The sequence below is a fragment of the Tachyglossus aculeatus genome, chromosome 13, assembly GCF_015852505.1.
Source record: "Tachyglossus aculeatus isolate mTacAcu1 chromosome 13, mTacAcu1.pri, whole genome shotgun sequence".
NCBI lineage: Eukaryota > Metazoa > Chordata > Mammalia > Monotremata > Tachyglossidae > Tachyglossus > Tachyglossus aculeatus.
The window spans coordinates 1,971,222-1,987,542 of record NC_052078.1 but is presented as its reverse complement, the minus strand read 5'-3'; the positions used below and the strand labels follow the sequence as shown (position 1 = coordinate 1,987,542).

Below are 16,321 nucleotides of genomic sequence, written 5' to 3'. Positions count from 1 at the left end.
TAGTAAGCACTTAACAAATAACATTATTATTATTATTATTCTCTGGGCCTCAGTTCCCTCATCTGTCAAATGGGGATGAAGACTGTGAGCCCCCGTGGGACCACCTGATCGCCTTGTATTCTCCCCAGCGCTTAGAACGGTGCTTGGCACATAGTAAGCACTTAATAAATGCCATTGTTATTATTATTATTATTATTCTCTGGGCCTCAGTTCCCTCATCTGTCAAATGGGGATGAAGACTGTGAGCCCCACGTTGGACAACCTGATCGCCTTGTATCCTCCCCAGCGCTTAGAACGGTGCTTGGCACATATTAAGTGCTTAATAAATGCCATCGTTATTATTATTCTCTGGGCCTCAGTTCCCTTATCTGTCAAATGGGGATGAAGACTGGGAGCCCCACGGGGGACAACCTGATGGCCTTGTAACTTAGAACGGTGCTTGGCACATAGTAAGCGCTTAATAAACGCCGTCATCATTCTGATTATTATTATTATTATTATTATTATTATCCCTCGCCCCCTGCCCAGGTACGGCAACGGGCTGGTGTACAAGGGCTACTTCCTGGCCGGTCAACGCCACGGCTTCGGCGTCTTGGAGAGCGCCCCGCCGGACGACGGGCCATTCCGCTACACCGGACACTGGGCTCGCGACCGCAAGGAGGGCTACGGCGTCTGGGATGACCAGGACAGGTGCCCCGGCCGCCCAAGGCCCATCCCTCGGGGTCGGGGGGCGGCGGGCGGGGGGCACCCCCATCCCTCCCGTCGTCCATTCCGTCGTACTTATTGGGCGCCCACTGGGCGCGGAGCGCTGTAGTGGGCGCTTGGGAAGTAGGCCTCGGTCTCCCCGTCCGCCCTGGGGGGGCCTAATGGAGGTCGCCCCGGGGCCAGGGGGGAACGCTACATCGGGACGTGGCAGGATGACCACCGGCACGGCCAGGGCGTCGTGGTCACCCAGTCGGGCACCTGCTACCAGCGGACGTTCAACGCGGGCCAAATGGCGGTGAGCCGGGCGGGTGGGCGGGTGGGCCCCAACCCTGACCAGACGCCCTCCTCTCCCCGCCTGCGGGCCGGGGGTGCCCGCCGTTCACCCCGTCGTATTTACTGAGCGCCTACGGGGTGCAGAGCACTGGACTAAGCGCCTGGGAAGTCCAGGTTGGCAACATCTAGAGACGGGCCCTACCCGACAGCGGGCACCATTCATTCATTCCTTCTTTCCATCGTATTTATTACAGTGGGCTTACAGATCAATCAATCAATCAATCAATCAATCATACTGATTGAGCGCTTCCTGTGTGCAGAGCACTGGACTAAGCGCCTGGGAAGGCCAGGTTGGCAACATCTAGAGACGGGCCCTACCCGACAGCGGGCACCATTCATTCATTCCTTCTTTCCATCGTATTTATTACAGTGGGCTTACAGATCAATCAATCAATCAATCAATCAATCATACTGATTGAGCGCTTCCTGTGTGCAGAGCACTGGACTAAGCGCCTGGGAAGTCCAGGTTGGCAACATCTAGAGACGGGCCCTACCCGACAGCAGGCTCACGTATCAATCAATCAATCAATCGTATTGATTGAGCGCTTCCTGTGTGCAGAGCACTGGACTAAGCGCCTGGGAAGTCCAGGTTGGAAACATCTAGAGATGGTCCCTACCCGACAGCGGGCACCATTCATTCATTCCTTCTTTCCATCGTATTTATTGAGCGCTTACTGTGTGAAGAGCACTGGACTAAGCGCTTGGGATAGAGACGGTCCCTACCCAACAGCGGGCACCATTCATTCATTCCTTCATTCAATCACATTTATTGAGCGGTTACTGTGTGCAGAGCACTGGACTAAGCGCTTGGGGAGTCCAGGTTGGCAACATCTAGAGACGGTCCCTACCCGACAGTGGGCACCATTCATTCATTCCTTCATTCAATCGCATTTATTGAGCACTTACTGTGTGCAGAGCACTGGACTAAGCACTTGGGAAGTCCAGGTTGGCAACATCTAGAGATGGTCCCTACCCAACAGTGGGCACCATTCATTCATTCATTCATTCCTTCATTCCATCACATTTATTGAGCGCTTACTGTGTGCAGAGCACTGGACTAAGCGCTTGGGAAGTCCAGGTTGGCAACATCTAGAGACGGTCCCTACCCAACAGTGGGCTCACGGTCTAGAAGTCCAGTCCAGCACAGCCCCCCTGCCCTCTCCCATGCTCTCAGTAGTAATAATAATAATAATAATGATGATGGCATTTATTAAGCACTTACTAGGTGCCAAGCACTGTTCTAAGCACTGGGGGGAGGTGGCAAGGTGATCAGGTTGTCCCACGGGGGGCTCATGGTCTTCATCCCCATTTGACAGATGAGGTCACTGAGGCCCAGAAAATAATAATAATGATGGCATTTATTAAGCGCTTTCTATGTGCCAAGCACCGTTCTAAGCACTGGGGAGGCTACAAGGTGATCAGGTTGTCCCACGGGGGGCTCATGGTCTTCATCCCCATTTTGCGGATGAGGGAACTGATGCCCTGTGAATAATAATAATGATGGCATTTATTAAGCGCTTACTGTGTGCCAAGCACTGTTCTAAGCGCTGGGGGGGTTACAAGATGATCAGGTGGTCCCATGGCGGGGCTCATAGTCTTCATCCCCATTTGACAGATGAGGTCACTGAGGCCCAGAGAATAATAATAATAATAATAATAATGATGGCATTTATTAAGTGCTTACTATGTAATACCATTATCATCATTATTATTATTGTCCTTGTATCTCCCCTGGCGCTTTGAGCAGTGGTTGGCACATAGTAAGCGCTTGACAAATACCATTATCGTTATTATTATTGTCCTTGTTTCTCCCCTGGCGCTTTGGACAGGGGTTGGCACCTAGTAAGCGCTTAACAAATACCATCATTTTATTATTATTGTTATTATTATTACTATTTATTATTATTATTATTATTATTATTATTAGAGGGGGCCTCACATCTCCATCGTCTCCCCCAGGGTCCCGGCCTGCTGCTCACGGACGACGACTCTCTCTACGAAGGAAACTTCTCCGGCGACCTGGAGTTCATGGGGAAGGTCAGGGGTCAGGGGTCAGGGGTCAAGCAAGCAATCAATCGTATTTATTGAGCGCTTACTGTGTGCAGAGCACTGTACTAAGCGCCTGGGAAGCCCAAGTCGGCAAGTCAGGGGTGACGGGAGGGCTCGATTCCACCAGGCCCGCTGCCCCTCCGCGAGGCCCGACTTCCCTGGCACAGGGATAATGATAATAACCACGGCATTCGCTATTATTAATGATAATATTAATAATAATGACGGCATTGGTTAAGCGCTTACTATGTGCGAGGCTCTGGTCTAAGCGCTGGAACGATGGCGTTCATTAAGCGCTTACTACGTGCTAGGCACTGTTCTAAGCGCTGGAATGATGGTATTTGTTAAGCGCTTACTATGTGTGAAGCGCTGGAGTGATGGGATTTGTTAAGCGCTTACTATGTGCGAAGCGCTGGAGTGATGGGATTTGTTAAGCGCTTATTATGTGCGAAGCGCTGGAGTGATGGTATTTGTTAAGCGCTTACTATGTGCAAAGCGCTGTTCTAAGCGCTGGAATGATGGCATTTGTTAAGCGCTTACTATGTGCGAGGCACTGGTCTAAGCGCTGGAATGATGGTATTTGTTAAGCGCTTACTACGTGCTAGGCACTGTTCTAAGCGCTGGAATGATGGTATTTGTTAAGCGCGTACTATGTGCGAAGCGCTGGAGTGATGGGATTTGTTAAGCGCTTACTATGTGCGAAGCGCTGGATTGATGGTATTTGTTAAGCGCTTACTATGTGCGAGGGGGCACTGGTCTAAGCGCTGGAATGATGGCGTTTGTTAAGCGCTTATTATGTGCGAAGCACTGTTCTAAGCGCTGGAATGATGGTATTTTTTAAGCGCTTACTATGTGCGAGGCACTGGTCTAAGCGCTGGAATGATGGTATTTGTTAAGCGCTTACTATGTGCGAGGCACTGGTCTGAGCGCTGGAATGATGGCGTTTATTAAGCACTTACTACGTGCTAGGCGCTGTTCTAAGCGCTGCAATGATGGCGTTTGTTAAGCGCTTACGATGTGCGAAGCGCTGGAGTGATGGGATTTGTTAAGCGCTTACTATGTGCGAAGCGCTGGATTGATGGTATCTATTAAGCGCTTACTATGTGCAAAGCATTGTTCTAAGAACTGGAATGATGGCATTTGTTAAGCGCTTACTATGTGCGAGGCACTGGTCTAAGCGCTGGAATGATGGCATTTGTTAAGCGCTTACTATGTGCGAGGCGCTGGTCTAAGCGCTGGAATGATGGCATTTGTTAAGCGCTTACTATGTGCGACGCACTGGTGTAAGCGCTGGAATGATGGTATTTGTTAAGCGCTTACTATGTGCGAGGCACTGGTCTAAGTCCCGGAATGATGGTATTTGTTAAGCGCTTACTATGTGCGAAGCGCTGGAGTGATGGTATTTGTTAAGCGCTTACTATGTGCAAAGCGCTGTTCTAAGCGCTGGAATGATGGCATTTGTTAAGCGCTTACTATGTGCGAGGCACTGGTCTAAGCGCTGGAATGATGGTATTTGTTAAGCGCTTACTATGTGCGAGGCGCTGGTCTAAGTCCTGGAATGATGGTATTTGTTAAGTGCTTACTATATGCGAAGCGCTGGAGGGATGGTATTTGTTAAGCGCTTACTGTGTGCGAAGCGCTGGAATGATGGTATTTGTTAAGCGCTTACTATGTGCAAAGCACTGTTCTAAGCGCTGGACTAGTGGTATTTGTTAAGTGCTTACTATGTGCGAGGCACTGTCCTAAGCGCTGGAGTGATGGTATTTGTTAAGCGCTTACTATGTGCAAAGCGCTGGTCTAAGCGCTGGAATGATGACGTTTGTTAAGCGCTTACTAGGTGCGAGGCACTGGTCTAAGCGCTGGAATGATGGTATTTGTTAAACGCTCACTATGTGCGAAGTGCTGGATTGATGGTATTTATTAAGCGCTTACTATGTGCAAAGCGCTGTTCTAAGCGCTGGAATGATGGCATTTGTTAAGCGCTTACTATGTGCGAGGCACTGGTCTAAGCGCTGGAGTGATGGTATTAAGCGCTTACTATGTGCGAAGCACTGGTCTAAGCGCTGGAATGGTGGTATTTGTTAAGCGCTTACTATGTGCGAGGCACTGGTCTAAGTCCCGCAATGATGGTATTTGTTAAGCGCTTATGCGCATGTGCAAAGCACTGTTCTAAGCGCTGGACTAGTGGTATTTGTTAAGTGCTTACTATGTGCGAGGCACTGTCCTAAGCGCTGGAGTGATGGTATTTGTTAAGCGCTTACTATGTGCAAAGCGCTGTTCTAAGAGCAGGAATGATGACGTTTGTTAAGCGCTTATTATGTGCGAGGCACTCGTCTAAGCGCTGGAATGGTGGCGTTTGTTAAGCGCTTACGATGTGCGAAGCGCTGGAGTGATGGGATTTGTTAAGCGCTTACTATGTGCGAAGCGCTGGACTGATGGTATCTATTAAGCGCTTACTATGTGCAAAGCGCTGTTCTAAGCGCTGGAATGATGGCATTTGTTAAGCGCTTACTATGTGCGAGGCACTGGTCTAAGCGCTGGAGTGATGGTATTTGTTAAGCGCTTACTATGTGCGAGGCGCTGGTCTAAGCGCTGGAATGATGGCATTTGTTAAGCGCTTACTATGTGCGACGCACTGGTGTAAGCGCTGGAATGATGGTATTTGTTAAGCGCTTACTATGTGCGAGGCACTGGTCTAAGTCCCGGAATGATGGTATTTGTTAAGCGCTTACTATGTGCGAAGCGCTGGAGGGATGGTATTTGTTAAGTGCTTACTATGTGCAAGGCGCTGTTCTAAGCGCTGGAATGATGGTATTTGTTAAGCGCTTACTATGTGTGAGGCACTGGTCTAAGCGCTGGAATGATGGTGTTTGTTAAGCGCTTACTATGTGCGAGGCACTGGTCTAAGTCCTGGAATGATGGTATTTGTTAAGCGCTTACTATGTGCGAGGCACTGTCCTAAGCGCTGGAGTGATGGTATTTGTTAAGCGCTTACTATGTGCAAAGCACTGTTCTAAGCGCTGGAATGATGACGTTTGTTAAGCGCTTATTATGTGCGAGGCACTCGTCTAAGCGCTGGAATGATGGTATTTGTTAAGCGCTTACTATGTGCGAAGCTCTGGAGTGATGGTATTTATTAAGCGCTTACTATGTGCAAAGCGCTGTTCTAAGCGCTGGAATGATGGCATTTGTTAAGCGCTTACTATGTGCGAGGCACTGGTCTAAGCGCTGGAGTGATGGTATTTGTTAAGCGCTTACTATGTGCGAGGCACTGGTCTAAGCGCTGGAATGATGGCATTTGTTAAGCGCTTACTATGTGCAAAGCACTGTTCTAAGCGCTGGAATGATGACGTTTGTTAAGCGCATATTATGTGCGAGGCACTGGTCTAAGCGCTGGAATGATGGTATTTGTTAAACACCTACTATGTGCGAAGCGCTGGAGTGATGGGATTTATTAAGCGCTTACTATGTGCAAAGCGCTGTTCTAAAAGCTGGAATGATGGTATTTGTTAAGTGCTTACTATGTGCAAAGCGCTGTTCTAAGAGCTGGAATGGTGGTATTTGTTAAGCGCTTACTACGTGCGAGGCACTGGTCTAAGCGCTTATGCGCAAGGCACTGTTCTAAGCGCCGGAATGATGGTATTTGTTAAGCGCTTACTATGTGCAAAGCGCTGTTCTAAGCGCTGGAATGGTGGGTTTTTTTAAGCGCTTACTATGTGCGAGGCACTGGTCTAAGCGCTGGAATGGTGGCGTTTGTTAAGCGCTTATTATGTGCGAGGCACTGTTCTAAGCGCTGGAATGATGGTATTTGTTAAGCGCCTACTATGTGCAAAGCGCTGTTCTAAGCGCTGGAATGATGGTATTTCTTAACAAGTACGCTTAACAAATAAGCGCTTACTATGTGCGAGGTGCTGTTCTAAGCGCTGGAATGATGGTATTTGTTAAGCGCTTACTATGTGCGAAGCGCTGGAGGGATGGTATTTGTTAAGTGCTTACTATGTGCAAGGCACTGTTCTAAGCGCTGGAATGATGGTATTTGTTAAGCGCTTACTATGTGTGAGGCACTGGTCTAAGCGCTGGAATGATGGTGTTTGTTAAGCGCTTACTATGTGCGAGGCACTGGTCTAAGCGCTGGAATGATGGTGTTTGTTAAGCGCTTACTATGTGCGAGGCACTGTCCTAAGCGCTGGAGTGATGGTATTTGTTAAGCGCTTACTATGTGCAAAGCACTGTTCTAAGCGCTGGAATGATGACGTTTGTTAAGCGCTTATTATGTGCGAGGCACTGGTCTAAGCGCTGGAATGATGGTATTTGTTAAACGCCTACTATGTGCGAAGCGCTGGAGTGATGGGATTTATTAAGCGCTTACTATGTGCAAAGCGCTGTTCTAAAAGCTGGAATGATGGTATTTGTTAAGTGCTTACTATGTGCAAAGCGCTGTTCTAAGAGCTGGAATGGTGGTATTTGTTAAGCGCTTACTACGTGCGAGGCACTGGTCTAAGCGCTTATGCGCAAGGCACTGTTCTAAGCGCCGGAATGATGGTATTTGTTAAGCGCTTACTATGTGCAAAGCGCTGTTCTAAGCGCTGGAATGGTGGTATTTTTTTAAGCGCTTACTATGTGCGAGGCGCTGTCCTAAGCGCTGGAATGGTGGCGTTTGTTAAGCGCTTACTATGTGCAAAGCGCTGGTCTAAGCACTGGAATGATGGTATTTGTTAAGCGCCTACTATGTGCAAAGCGCTGTTCTAAGCGCTGGAATGATGGTATTTGTTAACAAATACGCTTAACAAATAAGCGCTTACTATGTGCGAGGTGCTGTTCTAAGCGCTGGAATGATGGTATCTGTTAAGCGCTTACTATGTGCGAAACGCTGGAGTGATGGGACTTATTAAGCGCTTACTATGTGCAAAGCACTGTTCTAAGAGCAGGAATGATGGCGTTTGTTAAGCGCTTATTATGTGCGAGGCACTGGTCTAAGCGCTGGAGTGATGGTATTAAGCGCTTACTATGTGCGAGGCACTGGTCTAAGCGCTGGAATGATGGTATTTGCTAAGCGCTTACTATGTGCAAAGCGCTGTTCTAAGCGCTGGAATGATGGCGTTTGTTAAGCGTTTATTATGTGCGAGGCACTGGTCTAAGCGCTGGAATGGTGGTATTTGTTAAGCGCTTACTACGTGCGAGGCACTGGTCTAAGCGCTTATGCGCAAGGCACTGGTCTAAGCGCTGGAATGATGGTATTTGTTAAGCGCTTACTATGTGCAAAGCGCTGTTCTAAGCGCTGGAATGGTGGTATTTTTTTAAGCGCTTACTATGTGCGAGGCACTGTCCTAAGCGCCGGAATGATGGTATTTGTTAAGCGCTTACTATGTGCAAAGCGCTGTTCTAAGCGCTAGAATGATGGTGTTTGTTAAGCGCTTATTATGTGCGAGGCACTGGCCTAAGCGCTGGAATGATGGTATTTGTTAAGCGCTCACTATGTGCAAAGCGCTGTTCTAAGCGCTGGAATGGTGGTATTTGTTAAGCGCTTACTATGTGCAAGGCACTGGTCTAAGCGCTGGAATGATGGTATTTGTTAAGCGCTTACTATGTGCAAAGCGCTGTTCTAAGCGCTGGAATGATGGCATTTGTTAAGCGCTTACTATGTGCGAGGCACTGGTCTAAACGCTGGAGTGATGGCATTTGTTAAGCGCTTACTATGTGCGAGGCACTGGTCTAAACGCTGGAGTGATGGTATTAAGCGCTTAATATGTGCGAGGCACTGGTCTAAGCGCTGGAATGGTGGTATTTGTTAAGCGCTTACTATGTGCGAGGCACCGGTCTAAGCGCTGGAATGGTGGTATTAAGCACTTACTATGTGCAAAGCGCTATTCTAAGCGCTGGAATGATGGCATTTGTGAAGCGCTTACTACGTGCGAGGCACTGTTCTAAGCGCTGGAATGATGGCATTTATTAAGCGCTTATGTGAAGCGCTTAACAAATACCATTATTATCATTATTATTATTATTATTATTATCATAAGTCCGCGACATCTAGATACGGCCCCTACCTACCACTACTTTTATTCTTAAGCGTCTAGTACGGGGCCGCGCACACAGTAAGCGCCCAATAAATCCAGCGCCGGGCGCTTATGTGAAGCGCTTAACAAATACCATTATTATTATTATTATTATTATTATCATAAGTCCGCGACATCTAGAGACGGTCCCTACCTACCACTACTTTTATTCTTAAGTGTCTAGTACGGGGCCGCGCACACAGTAAGCGCTCAATAAATCCAGCGCCGGGCGCTTATGTGAAGCACTTAACAAATACCATTATTATTATTATTATTATTATTATTATTATCATAAGTCCGCGACATCTAGATACGGCCCCTACCTACCACTACTTTTATTCTTAAGCGTCTAGTACGGGGCCGCGCACACAGTAAGCGCTCAATAAATCCAGCGCCGGGCGCTTATGTGAAGCGCTTAACAAATACCATTATTATTATTATTATTATTATTATTATCATAAGTCCGCGACATCTAGAGACGGCCCCTACCTACCACTACTTTTATTCTTAAGCGTCTAGTACGGGGCCGCGCACACAGTAAGCGCCCAATAAATCCAGCGCCGGGCGCTTATGTGAAGCACTTAACAAATACCATTATTATTATTATTATTATTATTATCATAGGTCCGCGACATCTAGATACGGCCCCTACCTACCACTACTTTTATTCTTAAGCGTCTAGTACGGGGCCGCGCACACAGTAAGCGCTCAATAAATCCAGCGCCGGGCGCTTATGTGAAGCGCTTAACAAATACCATTATTATTATTATTATCATAAGTCCGCGACATCTAGAGACGGCCCCTACCTACCACTACTTTTATTCTTAAGCGTCTAGTACGGGGCCGCGCACACAGTAAGCGCCCAATAAATCCAGCGCCGGGCGCTTATGTGAAGCGCTTAACAAATACCATTATTATTATTATTATTATTATTATTATCATAAGTCCGCGACATCTAGAGACGGCCCCTACCTACCACTACTTTTATTCTTAAGCGTCTAGTACGGGGCCGCGCACACAGTAAGCGCCCAATAAATCCAGCGCCGGGAGCGTAGTAAGCGCTTAGCAGATGCCCTCATTATCATCGTGATGATTATTAGGTAGGCCGGAATGACTTATTTTTATTATTCCGGTTATTATTTCCGACCCCTGCCCTGACCCCACCCCCCTCGGTGACCTCTGACCCCCGGGTGACCTCTGACCCCAGGGCAAGGTCACCTTCCCCAACGGCTTCACCTTGGAGGGGTCATTCGGCGGCAAGGCCCCGGGCAGCGGCCTGCACACCCAGGGCGTCCTGGACACTGGCGCCCACCTGCCCGACGACCGGCTCATCCGCAAACGGTGAGGGCCGCGCCCCGGGAGCGCTCACTACGTGCCCCGCGCTGTGCTGAGCGCCGGGGAGATTGCTACGATCGTCGTTATCGCTGCCATTGTGACGGCGGTATTAGTTAAGCGCTTACTACGTGCCAAACGCTGTTCCGAGCGCTCGAAAGATGCTATTACTAGTAGTATCATTACGGTGGTAAGCGCTTACTATGTGCCGAGAAGTGCTCTAAGCGCTGGAAAGATGGCTATTAGTAGTATTATTATGGTATTAAGCGCTTACTACGTGAGCGCTGGAAAGATTGCTATTAGTAGTATTACGATGGAATGTGTTAAGCGCTTACTATGTGCCCAGCACTGTTCTAAGCACTGGCTGGAACGATTGCTATTATTAGTATTATGATGGTATTTGTTAAGCGCTTACTATGTGCCGAGCACTGTTCTAAGCGCTGGCTGGAACGATTGCTATTATTAGTATTATGATGGTATTTGTTAAGCGCTTACTATGTGTCCAGAACTGTTCTAAGCGCTGGCTGGAAAGATTGCTATCATTAGTATTGTTATGGTATTTGTTAAGCGCTTACTATGTGCCGAGCACCGTTCTAAGTGCTGGAAAGATTGCTATTATTAGTATTATTATTATGATAGATTTGTTAAGCGCTTACTATGTGTCCAGAACTGTTCTAAGCGCTGGAAAGATTGCTATTATTAGTATTATTATGGTATTTGTTAAGCGCTTACTATGTGCCGAGAACTGTTCTAAGCGCTGGAAAGATTGCCGTTATTGTTATTAGTAGTATTATTAGGGTATTAAGCGCTTACTACCTGAGCGCTGGAAAGATTGCTATTAGTAGTATTATGATGGTATTTGTTAAGCGCTTACTATGTGTCCAGAACTGTTCTAAGCGCTGGCTGGAAAGATTGCTATCATTAGTATTGTTATGGTATTTGTTAAGCGCTTACTATGTGCCGAGCACCGTTCTAAGTGCTGGAAAGATTGCTATTATTAGTATTATTATTATGATAGATTTGTTAAGCGCTTACTATGTGTCCAGAACTGTTCTAAGCGCTGGAAAGATTGCTATTATTAGTATTATTATTATGATGGTATTTGGTAAGCACTTACTATGTGCCGAGCACTGTTCTAAGCGCTGGAAAGATTGCTATTATTGTTATTATTAGTATTATTATGGTATTAAGCGCTTACTACGTTAGCGCTGGAAAGATTGCTATTAGTAGTATTATGATGGAATGTGTTAAGCGCTATGTGCCGAGCACCGTTCTAAGCGCTGGTGGAAAGATTGCTATTATTAGTATTATTATGGTATTTGTTAAGCGCTTACTATGTGTCCAGAACTGTTCTAAGTGCTGGAAAGATTGCTATCATTAGTATTATTATGGTATTTGTTAAGCGCTTACTATGTGCCCAGAACTGTCCTAAGCGCTGGAAAGATTGCTATTATTAGTATTATTATGGTCTTTGTTAAGCGCTTACTATGTGTCCAGAAGTGTTCTAAGTGCTGGAAAGAGTGCTATTATTAGTATTATTATGGTATTTGTTAAGCGCTTATTATGTGTCCAGCACTGTTCTAAGCGCTGGAAAGATTGCTTTATTAGTATTATTATTATGATGGTATTTGGTAAGCGCTTACTATGTGTCCAGAACTGTTCTAAGCGCTGGAAAGATTGCTATCATTAGTATTATTATGGTCTTTGTTAAGCACTTACTATGTGCCGAGCACCGTTCTAAGTGCTGGAAAGATTGCTATTATTAGTATTATTATTATGATAGATTTGTTAAGCGCTTACTATGTGTCCAGAACTGTTCTAAGTGCTGGAAAGATTGCTATTATTAGTATTATTATTATGATAGATTTGTTAAGCGCTTACTATGTGTCCAGAACTGTTCTAAGCGCTGGAAAGATTGCTATCATTAGTATTATTATGGTATTTGTTAAGCGCTTACTATGTGTCCAGAACTGTTCTAAGCGCTGGAAAGATTGCTATTATTAGTATTATTATGGTCTTTGTTAAGCGCTTACTATGTGTCCAGAACTGTTCTAAGCGCTGGAAAGATTGCTATTATTAGTATTATTATTATGATGGTATTTGGTAAGCGCTTACTATGTGTCCAGAACTGTTCTAAGCGCTGGAAAGATTGCTATCATTAGTATTATTATGGTCTTTGTTAAGCACTTACTATGTGCCGAGCACCGTTCTAAGTGCTGGAAAGATTGCTATTATTAGTATTATTATTATGATAGATTTGTTAAGCGCTTACTATGTGTCCAGAACTGTTCTAAGTGCTGGAAAGATTGCTATTATTAGTATTATTATTATGATAGATTTGTTAAGCGCTTACTATGTGTCCAGAACTGTTCTAAGCGCTGGAAAGATTGGTATCATTAGTATTATTATGGTATTTGTTAAGCGCTTACTATGTGTCCAGAACTGTTCTAAGCGCTGGAAAGATTGCTATTATTAGTATTATTATGGTCTTTGTTAAGCGCTCACTATGTGTCCAGAACTGTTCTAAGCACTGGAAAGATTGCTATTATTAGTATTATTATTATGATGGTATTTGGTAAGCGCTTACTATGTGTCCAGAACTGTTCTAAGTGCTGGAAAGATTGCTATTATTAGTATTATTATGGTATTTGTTAAGCGCTTACTATGTGCCGAGAGCTGTTCTAAGCGCTGGAAAGATTGCTATTCTTAGTATTATTATTATGACGGAATTTGTTAAGCGCTTACTATGTGCCGAGAACTGTTCTAAGCGCTGGAAAGATTGCTGTTATTGTTAGTAGTATTATTATGGTATTAAGAGCTTACTACGTGAGCGCTGGAAAGATTGCTATTAGTAGTATTATGATGGAATGTGTTAAGCGCTTACTATGTGCTGAGCACCGTTCTAAGCGCTGGCTGGAAAGATTGCTATTGTTAGTATTATTATGGTATTTGTTAAGCGCTTACTATTATTAGTAGTATTATTATGATGGTATTTGGTAAGCGCTTACTATGTGCCGAGAACTGTTCTAAGCGCTGGAAAGATTGCTGTTATTAGTATTATTAGTATTATTATGGTATTGAGTGCTTACTACGTGAGCGCTGGAAAGATTGCTATTAGTAGTATTATGATGGAATGTGTTAAGCGCTTACTATGTGCTGAGCACCGTTCTAAGCGCTGGCTGGAAAGATTGCTATTATTAGTATTATTATGGTATTTGTTAAGCGCTTACTATGTGCCCAGAACTGTTCTAAGCGCTGGAAAGATTGCTGTTATTAGTATTATTATGGTATTTGTTAAGCGCTTACTATGTGTCCAGAACTGTTCTAAGCGCTGGAAAGATTGCTGGAAAGATTGCTATTATTAGTATTATCATGGTATTTGTTAAGCGCTTACTATGTGCCGAGAGCCGTTCTAAGCACTGGAAAGATTGCTATTATTAGTATTATTATTATGATGGTATTTGTTAAGCGCTTACTATGTGCCGAGCACTGTTCTAAGCGTTGGAAAGCTTGCTATTATTATTGTTGTTGTTGTTCTGGTATTTGTTAAGCGGTTACTAAGTGCCGAGCGCTGTTCTAAGCGCTGGAAAGATTGCTATTATTGCAGCTATTATTATTATGGTATTTGTTAAGTGCTTACTATGTGTCCAGAACTGTTCTAAGCGCTGGAAAGATTCCTATTATTAGTATTATTATGGTATTTGTTAAGCGCTTACTATGTGTCCAGCACTGTTCTAAGCGCTGGAAAGATTGCTATTATTAGTATTATGATGGAATTTGTTAAGCGCTTACTGTGTGCCGAGCACTGTTCTAAGCGCTGGCTGGAAAGATTGCTATTATTAGTATTATTATGGTTTTTGTTAAGCGCTTACTATGTGTCCAGAACTGTTCTAAGCACTGGAAAGATTACTATCATTAGTATTATTATGGTATTTGTTAAGCGCTTACTATGTGCCAAGCACTGTTCTAAGCGCTGGCTGGAAAGATTGCTATCATTAGTATTATTATTATGATGGTATTTGTTAAGCGCTTACTATGTGTCCAGAACTGTTCTAAGCACTGGAAAGATTGCTATTATTAGTATTATTATGGTATTTGTTATGCGCTTACTATGTGCCGAGAGCTGTTCTAAGCGCTGGAAAGATTGCTATTCTTAGTATTATTATTATGACGGAATTTGTTAAGCGCTTACTATGTGCCGAGCACTGTTCTAAGCGCTGGAGAGATTGCTATTATTGGTATTAGTAGTATTATTATGGTATTAAGCGCTTACTACGTGAGCGCTGGAAAGATTGCTATTAGTAGTATTATGATGGAATGTGTTAAGCGCTTACTATGTGCCGAGCACTGTTCTAAGCGCTGGCTGGAACGATTGCTATTATTAGTATTATGATGGTATTTGTTAAGCGCTTACTATGTGCCGAACACTGTTCTAAGCGCTGGAAAGATTGCTATTATTAGTATTATTATGGTATTTGTTAAGCGCTTACTATGTGTCCAGAACTGTTCTAAGCGCTGGCTGGAAAGATTGCTATTATTAGTATTATGATGGTATTTGTTAAGCGCTTACTATGTGTCCAGAACTGTTCTAAGCACTGGCTGGAAAGATTGCTATCGTTAGTATTATTATGGTATTTGTTAAGCGCTTACTATGTGCCGAGCACCGTTCTAAGTGCTGGAAAGATTGCTATTATTAGTATTATTATGGTATTTTTTAAGTGCTTACTATGTGTCCAGCACTGTTCTAAGCGCTGGAAAGATTGCTATTATTAGTATTATTATGGTATTTGTTAAGCGCTTACTATGTGTCCAGAACTGTTCTAAGCGCTGGAAAGATTGCTATCATTAGTATTATTATGGTATTTGTTAAGCGCTCACTATGTGCCGAGCACTGTTCTAAGCGCTGGAAAGATTGCTATTATTAGTATTACTATTATGATGGAATTTGTTAAGCGCTTACTATGTGCTGAGCACTGATCTAAGCGCTGGAAAAATTGCTGTTATTATTATTGTTGTTATTATGGTATTTGTTAAGTGCTTACCATGTACTGAGCACTGTTCTAAGCGCTGGAAAGGTTGCTATTATTAGGATTATGATTATGATGGTATTTGTTAAGCGCTTACTATGTGCCAAGAACTGTTCTAAGCGCTGGAAAGATTGCTGTTATTAGTGTTATTATTATGATGGAATTTGTTAAGCGCTTACTATGTGCCGAGCACTGTTCAAAGCACTGGAAAGATTGCTATTATTAGTATTATTATTATGATGGAATTTCTTAAGCGCTTACTATGTGCCCAGCACTGTTCTAAGCATTGGAAAGATTGCTATTATTATTATTGTTATTATGGTATTTGTTAAGCGCTTACTATGTGCCGAGTGCTGTTCTAAGTGCTGGAAAGATTGCTATTATTATTGTTGTTGTCATTCGTTCATTCATTCAATCGTCTTTATTGAGCGCTTCCTGTGTGCAGAGCACTGGACTAAGCGCTCGGGTAGTCCAAGTTGGCAACATTCACCCTTTCATTCCTTCAATCGTATTTATTGAGCGTTTACTGTGTGCAGAGCACTGGACTAAGCGCTCGGTAAGTCCAAGTTGGGAACACTCATTCGTTCATTCATTCAATCGTCTTTATTGAGCGCTTCCTGTGTGCAGAGCACTGGACTAAGCGCTCGGGTAGTCCAAGTTGGCAACATTCATCCATCCATTCATTCATTCAATCGTCTTTATTGAGCGCTTACTGTGTGCAGAGCACTGGACTGACATCTAGAGATGGTCCCTATTCATTCATTCAGTCGTATTTATTGAGCGCTTACTGTGTGCAGGGCACTGGACTGAGCACTCGAG

At 44.5% G+C, this 16,321-nt stretch overlaps 1 protein-coding gene across 6 annotated transcripts in view; it reads left to right on the top strand.

Annotated features, from left to right (window-relative positions):
- Positions 1-16,321, top strand: part of ALS2CL (ALS2 C-terminal like) — an 85,333-nt gene that overhangs the window by 47,030 nt on the left and 21,982 nt on the right. For 5 of the 6 annotated variants that reach the window (XM_038755777.1, XM_038755778.1, XM_038755776.1 and 2 more), the window contains exons 13-15: positions 529-690; positions 889-1,000; positions 10,351-10,484. In XM_038755777.1, coding sequence (XP_038611705.1) covers positions 529-690; positions 889-1,000; positions 10,351-10,484 — 408 coding nt within the window. Of the gene's footprint in view, positions 1-528; positions 691-888; positions 1,001-2,997; positions 3,076-10,350; positions 10,485-16,321 lie in introns of all 6 variants that reach the window. The other variant, XM_038755781.1, reaches the window with a different exon arrangement.